This window comes from Mus caroli, chromosome 4 (genome assembly GCF_900094665.2).
Source record: "Mus caroli chromosome 4, CAROLI_EIJ_v1.1, whole genome shotgun sequence".
NCBI classification, from domain to species: Eukaryota; Metazoa; Chordata; class Mammalia; order Rodentia; family Muridae; genus Mus; species Mus caroli.
In genome coordinates, this window is record NC_034573.1 from 88,852,926 (window position 1) to 88,863,413 (window position 10,488).

The window sequence follows — 10,488 nt, forward strand, 5'->3', positions numbered from 1 at the left end:
GTTTTCTTTATTGTGTCTATTTCCCTTTTTAGTTCTAGTATGGTTTTGTTCATTTCCATCATCTGTTTGGATGTGTTTTCCTGTTTTTCTTTAAGGACTTGCAACTCTTTAGCAGTGTTCTGTATTTATTTAAGTAAGTTATTAAAGTCCTTCTTGATGTCTTCTACCATCATCATGAGATATGCCTTTAAATCCGTGTCTAGGTTTTCGGGTGTTTTGGGGTGCCCAGGACTGGCTGAGTTGGGAGTGCTGGGTTCTGATGTTGGTGAGTGGTCTTGGTTTCTGTTAGTAAGATTCTTAAGTCTGCCTTTCACCATCCTGTAATCTCTGGAGTTAGTTGTTATAGTTTTCTCTATAGAAAAATAGAGCTTATTTTATAGTTAGAGCTTGTTCCTCTCGTGATTCAGTTATTCTCTACCAGAAGACCTGGAAGACTAGCTCTCTCCTGAGTTTCAATGGTCAGAGCACTCTGTGAAGGCAGGCTCTCCTCTTTCAGGGAAGGTGCACAGATATCTGGCATTCGGACTTGCCTCCTGGCAGAAGAAGAAGGCCTGAAACAGGACCTGTCCCAGAAGCTGTTAGCTTCTGTAGTCCACACTCACACCTGTGCAGACTAGTCTCAGTGGGATCCAGGTACCAAGATGTCTCCCTCAGGTACTCTGTCAAAGCCCTCTCAGACAGGGCGGACACCTCTCCTCTGGCAGGGAAGGTGCCTCGATGTCTGGAGCCTGAAAAGGGGTCTGCCTCAGAAGCTCTGTGGCTCCTGCCTGTCCCAGAATATGTTAGCTTCTCTAGTCCTCACTCTCACTAGTCTCGGTGGAGTCCAGGAACCAAGATGTCTCCAGCAGATGCTCTGGCAACTCCCTGTGTCTAGTATTTTTGTTGCAAATAATATAGAGTACATATTCACAGAAGAAAAAGAAGCAATAATTAAACCACTCTATTTGTAGAAATTTTGAGCATACTATAAACTCTGGCCAGAACCCTAAAGCGAGAGAAAAAAAATAATGACATAAGAATAAAAATAAGGGGCTGGTAGGTAGATTGGTTGATAAAGTGCTTGCTGAATAACCATAGAACCTTAGTTCAGATTCTTGACACTAACAAAAACTGCCAAGTGTGGCAGTGTGTGCCTGCAAACTGTGTATGCTGAAAAGGGAAAACAAGTGGATCCCTGGATCCTGCTGGCTAGCTATTCTAGTGGATTTCATGAGCTGCAGGTTCAGTGTAAAGCCCTCCATGAAAAAGTAGTATGTGCAATGCCTAAGGAATAAATTCAAAATAGTCTTCCACACTCTGCTCTCAGACTAATATATGTGTAACTAAACACACACACATAAATATATATTCAAGGATATGTACACACACAGACAGGCCTACATACATGCAAAAACAAATTGAATGCGATGAAAGTTATTATTTACATACATTATGTTTGCTATAAAGTCATTCACATAGGACTTATTTCACATAAAGCACTTTTCAAACTAGATCACAACACCATTAAGCAAAAATCAATTTCAAAAAAATTATAAGGAGCTGGAACCAATTTAAATCTTCCAACGATTTTTTTCAGCTTCTTGTGATAATTTTATTTTGTCAATTTATGTCAAGAAAAAAATTATATGTGTGTTCATGTATGAGTAGTATATGTGTATTTCTAAATGTGCATGTGTGTGCTTTGCATTCATGTTTGTGTACATATTTGTGTCTATGTGTTTATAAACATAAATACATGTGTGTGCATGTCTTTAGGTATATGCTCACAGGTTTAGGTGTGTGTGTGTGTGTGTGTGTGTGTGTGTGTGTGTGTGTGTGTGACAGCATCTGTGTTACTTCATGACCTTTCCAGGGTGTCTCAAATTTTACCTGGCTTTTTAAATGCTAACACACAGACACACAGACACACAGACACACAGACACACACACACACACACACACACACACACACACANACACACACACACACACACACACACACACACACACATACACACACACACACACACACACACACACCATTACCACCACCACTGCCATACCTTTCAAATCTCAATTTTCTTCTTTGCTCTGTGTCTTTTTACTTAATTTTCCAACCTTGATAAATTTCTTGGTCTGCATTTCTTTAGGGACTTCAAAATTTCTGCTTTTACAAGACTTTAGAGCTGGAAGGTATTTAGATAATATGTACTCCTACTTTATAGACTAACATGAGAAAATTGACACGCCAATAGGTGGCCCAACATCCCAATTATTTTGATCATACTCAAATATTTGAGCATGTTTAAGAAACACTTTGACATAGATACTTTTTCTACCTCGAGCATCATGGGATGATAGTTTAATGCAGTAATATATTTATGAGAGTCTATGATCAGTCTTCAACTCTCGGGATTCTGACTAAGCTTCTCTGGAATCACCTCTGGACACTAAATTTAAAGGTCCTGCAGTTCTGAAATACTGAACTCTGTGAGATAAAGCTTGAGGAACACTGTGAAAGAAGCCTGGGAACTCTTTCCTGCTAAAATCACGGTGTTGATGTTTATTCTCTTGATTCATACTAGCAAAATCATTTCAACCCTGATTATTTTGTGCTATGTGTGCCAAGTAATAATACTTACATCTTTATACAGCATTCCAGGTTAATTTGCACCACAGTCATGTTTACTTGGTAAAATAATCTTATTTTAATACAAGTATGAGGTATGACTGAGAAGTCCTCATTATCAATTAGTAGCAGACAAATATAAACCTGATTATAACAAGTAGTGGATCAAAAGGAATCATCTTATGTTAAATAATGAGAGCTGTGATAGTTTTAAGTATAAAAGGCACATTTGCATTTGCTTTTTATGTCATGTAAATATTAATATGAATAAAATGTGTTCATCCTTGGACACATATATTTCAATTAATGAATATCTTTTCTAAAAAGTTAACTTATTTTAATATATATATATATATCTTATTGACCTTTGAGTGCTTCTTAGCAGGTAGAGTGTGGTATGCACACTGAACCAAGTGTCACTGATGCCTTGTAGGCATAAAGGTGATAGGGAAGAATGCAAATTAAAAACAAACATTTTACAAAGTAGGAAAAAAAGAGAAACATTGATATAATATTCCATATTATTGAGAATCCTAATGTCAACTGAGTATTTTCAAGAATTTGTATTGAATTTACATTTAAAAAAATTATGTGTGGTGGGAGACAGGGTCCTGGGGTAATGAGAGTAGGGGAGCTCTCCCTACCCCTTACCATCTACAGCATTTTAGATAGTGGGCCCTGTACCTTGACTGGGCAGCACAGTAGAGCTGACCCTGGTGGCAGATGAGCTGGCTTCAAGCATAGGGCCATGGGAGAGTTGGTCTCACATTTTGTTTACCATGAGGGCAGTGTGTACAAGAGAGAGATGCTTTCCACCATCCTTGCCATTCGTCAGATACTGCAGGCAGGAAAACCTGGCCCTGCCTTGTTTCTGTTGTGTGGTGGAACAGATAAAAAAGAGATGCCCTCCTCACCTCCCTTCTCCCTTGTCATCTATGGCAGACAAGAACACTGCCCATAGTCATGAGTGAGAGAACTGACCATGTTCCCCACTGAAAACAACACTCAGAAAAGTAGGCCCTGTACCTTGCCTGTGCACATAGTAGAGCTGGCTCTTGATATGGGGGGTGGCTGGTGAGTTGGCATTGAGGTCATCAGCGTGGGAGAGCTTGCCCTGTCTCTTGTCTACTGTGTTGTGGTGCCCACAAACTCTCTTCTCCCTTCTCTTGATCCTCATCACTTATGGAAGGCAGGAGATTTGGCCCTAGGGTTATGAGAGTAGGAGACTGGCCATGACCCTTATCAGCTGCAGGACTCAGGAGAGCAGGCACTGCACCTCAACTGAGCATCAGGGTACAGCTTGCCCTCATTGGGTGGGAGTCCATCAGTACTGAGGGCATGAAAACAGAAGAGCTGGTGAGATTACCACCTCAGATATATCTTAGGCCCAGACCCAGGGATTTGAATTAGCCCTCCCCAACCTCTACCCCATAGATAAACTATTGAAGTGCATGAAAGAGACATTCCTACAGATCCATATCTATAGATTCTCCATGGCATAGGACAACAGTGGGGATCTGACAGGAGTTGAAGTTGAGGTTTCAGTATTGACAGAGTATCAGTAGCCAGAGGGTTCATACCAGAACAAAGTGTCATTGCAAGGAACATTTGCAAGAAAAGATGTATGGGCAAAAGGGTATACCATTGGACACACTATGATGCAACTATAGCTGCTACAACCTGAGTTTGTTTTCTTTTTTTTTTTTTTCTCCATTGTGGTGGAGGTTACAAGGGTGGAAGGCAGTTATGAGCGGAAGGAGGAAATAACTGGGATTGGGTTGTATGTTGTGAAATTAACAACAACAACAAAAAAAACAGTAAAAGTTTAAAAAATATATCTTAGATTTTAAAAAAGCAAACATAAATGAAGACTCTATGACCAATAATGCTCTCCAGATCCCCAGTCAAGTCAGGAGAAGTGGTCTTTCTACTTACCTGGCCTGCTGGTGAACCCATCAAATGCATGGTCTCATCTAGTAACTGCAGCAGCTCCTGAAACTGGCAGTCCTCATACTCAAAGCGCTCCCCAAAGGTGACAAAGCACATGATATTGGAAACAGCATTGATGAGCTTCAAATGAGGATTAAAAGGTTGTCCTGGAGGTGGAGAAAGGGGAAAATGTGTTCTTCATAATTATTTGTTTCTATTTTCTATAGAGATTTGACTCTATGTGATCTATAACATACATAACAAAGAAGCATATAAGAAGCTGTGTCCACAGAATTCTACATAGGGCTGAATTTATCAAGGATTTTGCCAGTATCTAAGAAGCCAGATAGATGGGCAGATGTTAAATTCCATGTGCTTATTGATCTATTTTATGGCTTAGCTGCAGCACTACAGGACATAGTTGTGGTAAGACATTCACCATTTGATCCTAGTCGAGTGCAAAGCCTGGAACAAATACCATAATAGCTCACTTTATTGGCAACATGTCTGGACTTAGAATTACCAATAGAAACATACTCCTGCATCTGTGAGGGCTATTCCAGAAAAGTTTATCTGAAGCAGGGAAAAATCACTCACATGCAGGCAGTGACTTCTCATAGGGTCATAGATTAAATCAAAATGAGAAAGAGAACTAACATCAGTACCCTCTATGAGCACTGACTCTATGTTTAGTGGGACCTACTACATTATGCTCCTACCTCCAAATCTTCCCTGCCAAAGTGGACTTTAAGGGTGCTTAAAGTTTGATTCAACATAAACTTTTCATTTACTAATTTCATTTTGTCAAGTATTATGTCAGAACAACAGAATAATAGTTACTAATAAAAATCTCTTCATGTCATCCTAGACATGCCCTTTGAAATGCCTACCTCCCTCCTTTCCTATGGCTTCCACCAGGTGATGGGTCTCCTCCTGAATGCTCTCCTCCAAGCTCTTCTTTCCTAATCCAAAGTTCCTCAGTGCCATCAGGGCAAGCCTCCTTTGCTCCTTCCATGTCTGGCCATTAGATACGACTAATCCTACAAGATGAAAATTCATTATAGCAACAGTATGATACTATTATATAAACATGCAGCAAATACTAAAGACATGAGAACTGATGTATGCAAAAATCCCTAACAATGGACATAATGGTTAATATTACTGACATCTTAGAGCATCAAGAACTTCAGTAAAGTTTCTCTATGTCATTTAAAACAGAAACTCCATGAGGCTGTCAGCACCACCAAGGTCCAAATTTTTTGATGGATGTCCTGGTTAGATTTTATTGTTACCCATGGAAAGGGAACTACAATAGGAAAAATGTGTAAAACAGATGGGCCTTTATTCATGTCTATGAAAAAACTTTACTGAATGATGATAAATGTATGATGGTCTAGCCTACAGGCCAACATGGGTGCTGCCATTCCTGTGTACACGGGCCTTAGATGTATAAGAAGACTATCTGAACAAGAGCCAGTGTGCTAGGCAGTAAGGACTGTTCTTCCATGGTTTCTACTTCAGCATCTGCTTCAGTTACTACACTGACTCATCTCAATAATGAGCTATAATTCAAATGCATATTTAGAAAATGTTCCTTTCTTTTTTCAAATACTTTTGATCACGGTGTTTTTCAAAGCAATAGAAAGCAAACTAGAACAGCTAGTTTCCAAATAAGTATGCAAAACTCAGGGGATCCTGATGCCAAGACCATGCTTTTGTCAAAAGTCATATAATTCTAAGTAATGATTTATGGATTTATGTTTCACTAGACACCAAGAGTACACTAAAGTATATACTGTATATACTCTTGCTTTACAGGAGAAAGTCTTCATAAGGAAAACTTTAAATTTTATATAAATGGTTTCAGAAGGCAAGAAAGATGAATATTTGAAACAAAGAAACAAAGAAAGAGAAGGGAGAAGATGTAGGTGTCTCCTCAGACAATCCTTTGAAGGCAGACCTGTACCACCACCTCCTCCTCCTCCTTCTCTCTCTCTATTTCTGTCTCTCTATCTCTGTCTCTGTCTCTGTCTCTCTCTCTGTATATATTTGTTTGTTTTAATTCTAGAATGCTTTACAATATTCTTCAATGTCAGTGTGGCCTCTGATATCCAAGTAAAAGGCCATTCCTAGCATCAGATACAGAAAGACCTTTCAACCTTACCCTACATGGCCCCTCGTAACTTTTACCTGTCTTTCCTCTCCTTTTCAATGGTACTATTGGTCAATATTTATATATTTTCTTTATACCAAATTTACCAAATTGTAATACATTTAAAAACTAAATAATAACTTTCTTTTCTAATGAACTCAGAAATAAAAGCATCGTTCAGCTATATTATACTTAAGCATTTGCCCTGTGCCAATTTTATATATCTCAATGGACTTCTTACAGTTAGACTGGCTATTCTAAAGCAATTGACCATCTTGTATGGTTTCCACTTTCTCTATCAAGTACATTTTATGCCTGTATCCACCACAAAAAAATGAAGAAAAAAATGACATATTTGAAAGTACAAAACCAAATAGCTAATGTGGTCTACTTTATAGCCTATATATTTTACTCCTGGAAATATACCCAGAGAATACCATATAACTACTGTATTAATTCTTTCTTTATTGGTGTGATAAATCAGTTAGAGTAAAGAAACATATATAAAAAAGAATTGGACTAAGAGTTCATATCTTTAGAGGGTTAGAGTCTATGACTATAATGGCAGGGAACATGACATTAGACAAGCAGGTATAGTGCTGGAGCAGTGGTTAAGAGTTGATACCTTGAGACATAAGCCTGAGGCAGAGAGAGATATCTAGGAATACTATGTTCTTTAGAACCCTCAATACTAATCCCCAGTGATCACCACTCCTCCAACAAGGCAATATCTCTTAATCCTTCCCAAACTTTTCAACCAACTGAAGTCCAAGAATTCAAATATATGAGCCTAGGCAATGAATACATTCAAACCACCATACCTACATACCATAGATATATTTTAATTCCCATGTTTATTGTTGTTGTACTTGTGATAGCAAAGAAATGGAACCAGCCCAGAGGAGTGTCAACAGATTAATGGAGATGAGAAGGCAATAAATATACAAACTAGAATATTCTTTAGCTGCGAAGTAAAATGAGATTGTCAGGAAAATTGGTGCTCTTGGAAAGTGTAATTAAAGAAGATGACCAAACTCAGAATGAATAATACATGCACATGTTCTCTCACATGCCTTACTTTGCATGCATGTAATTATCTATATAAGTATATATACAACTTAGAAAAGACGTCAAGAAATGGAAATACTAGCTTATGAGGAGACATCGAATGCAGGCAAAAGTATGCAATAGTCTTGAAAGAGGTTATATAAACTTACTAGTTACTTACTTTTTTTCTTAATCATTTTATTTGTTTACATTTCAAATGTTATACCCTTTCCCTGTCTCTCCTCCATGAACCCCCTACCCAATTCCCCTCCCCTTTGCCTGTAAGAAGGTGTTCCCTCACCCACTCCCTACCATATCTTGAAATACTGGAAATCTTCAACATGAGGTTGAAAACCTCTTCTTTCATCCACCTTAATTTGAGCATTGTAAACCCTTACAATCTTCAATAATAACTGTTGATACTGACTCTCTATCTCTACTTTAAACTAAAACACCTTAAACATAACTGTTTTACTTTACAAATTTAAGGCATTTCAGACAGCACTCTGTGGTCCTGTTTATTACCTTTCTACTTACAATTCCTCATAGAAGCCAACAACACATGGCTCTCCATCAGGAAATGCAGGCAGCTTCCTTTAAAATGACAATGTTTCACAATGGAATTTCTTACCAATTCTTATACAGTTGTGGATGGCAAGGTAAGTGTAATACACCATAAAAAATATAAAGTAAACATTACTGTGGTCAATAAACTTGTTACAGTAAATCTCTCCAACCTAATTAAGCCACGGGAATGAAAACATAATACAATTAATATGAATCCATGCAGTGTGCCTAGATTGGACAGCTCTATGGCTACACTACCATCTTCTTCTATGAGATCCCTTAGAACTTGCAGTTCCTCCAGGCCATGTGCTTCTGCTCTGCCTTTCTTCTTCTTCCTCTTCCTCTTCCTCTTGCTCTTCCTCTGTAATCCTCTCCCTCTTCTATTTTCTCCTTCTTCTCTCCCCCATCTTCTGCTCCACTTTCCCTTTTATCTGCCCAATCATCAGCTCCCCTTTATTTTACAAATTAAGGTGGGAAGCAGGTTTACAGGAAATCACCTGAGTGCTGACTCATTCCTTGTTCGCAACCACTCACAGGAGAATAGAATTACCATCAAATATAATTAGCCCCAGGGCTATCCACGACAGAAACTTACCATTTTTACCCGTGGTTCGTTCTCTAACCGGTGTCATAAAGCGATCCACAAAATTTTGGTCCAGGTGGGTAAACATTTCTTTGATTAAAGGCAGTCCTGATACAACCACCACTGGTGATTGGCCCAATTCCAGACTAAATACATTCCCATATTTCTTCACAAACTGTAAAACATTTCAATAGTCAGAGTTAAGTATGTGAATGTCTGAGGATCTAATATAATAATGTCAGGCATGTGTGTTAGTGGGCTTATAATGAAGTTCTATATGTTTTTGTGAGAACAGATGAAGATTATTCTGTGGAGAGCACACATCCCCCATACAGGTAAGTAAATAAACATAGAAAAAGATGTAAACTTAAAGTGATTCCTTTTGACCTAAGTTCTTTAAGAAACAATAGACCAAATAAAATATACAAGATTAGATAAACAAACAAAAACTCTACTACTCCAGAGCAGTGGAACAGGTTTACAAAACAGGTACTGCTTTCATGGTGCCAACATTTTAAAAGGAAAAATAATGGAGTCTATTGACTGGAAGAGACAGAAGTTGTAGTGAGTTTAGCAGACTCACAGAACAAGCTTTAGAGTCCTGTAGCCCTGTCCTCCTTTCTGAGCTGTTGGAACATCACCAACCCTGCAATTTTGGATTAGTGTCACGATACAGATAAAACACTCTCATCCTCATCTTACCTGCTGTAGCACCAAGTGGGTTTGCTTAAAGTCTACTTGAAAGAAGTTGCCCACAAAGGGCAGACGCCATGGCCCTGGTGGGTAGTTTTTGGGGTGACATCTTCTGAGGATGTTAATCAGGAACAGGAAGGTGACAACAGCCAGTACCAGAGTCCTGAGATGGAGTGCTTCCCAGAAGGTGGTCACCAGGGAGCTCAAAAACATAATCATATTTGGGATCCTTGCACACTCCTCTGTAGAAAAGAAAATGGGGAACAGTAGGCCTTCTATGACAGGGTTACAGTGGACATTCCCACCCTTACCTGCCCCTTGTACTCTTCCAAGTACAAGCCCTGCTGTGGCTTGGTATACCTACTGTTGGGTGAAGCAGCCTGGTTATTTATTTCTAAATATCGTTAATATAGAGTGGGAATAGACCACACTGAGGGAAATTGCTTACTTATAAAGAACTGTTTTGGATGACAGGGAGATTCCTAGGTTTATGGTTTTCATACTCAGACCCCAGTCTTTGACCTGCTGTTTTCCAGTCAGCATTTTACCCAGTGACCATAATCTGCCTGGTAAACAGACATTTCTGCTGAGTTTTTCAGGGCACTCATCTCTCTACATATGCTCTGTACATTTTAGGATGATGAAGTTTGTATAAGTTATTCAGGGCATGGTGTTTTACTAAGTAACTTATTTCTTTTGACAGTTCTTCATATATAAATTTTACATTATGACTTACTCTCACTCTGCCACTCTTCTTTTTCTCTCTGACCCCATCAACATTCTCTTTTCTTTTTATGTTTTAGGGCTTTTTTCATTTTGTTTTGTTTTTCTTTTCCTTTTCTATGTTCATGGCGTACCATTTTGTTTGTTACCCACTGAGTTTAATCAGAGTTTCCTGTGGGAACA

At 38.7% G+C, this 10,488-nt stretch overlaps 1 protein-coding gene across 1 annotated transcript in view; it reads right to left on the bottom strand.

Moving 5' to 3' along the window:
• Positions 1-9,930, bottom strand: part of LOC110293055 (cytochrome P450 2J5) — a 33,192-nt gene extending 23,262 nt beyond the window's left edge. The window contains exons 1-4 of the mRNA XM_021160819.2: positions 9,592-9,930; positions 8,902-9,064; positions 5,428-5,577; positions 4,544-4,704 (exon numbers count right to left, since the gene is read on the bottom strand). Coding sequence (XP_021016478.1) covers positions 4,544-4,704; positions 5,428-5,577; positions 8,902-9,064; positions 9,592-9,801 — 684 coding nt within the window. The 5' untranslated portion in view covers positions 9,802-9,930. The remainder of the gene's footprint in view (positions 1-4,543; positions 4,705-5,427; positions 5,578-8,901; positions 9,065-9,591) is intronic.
• Positions 9,931-10,488: the final 558 nt, after the last annotated feature.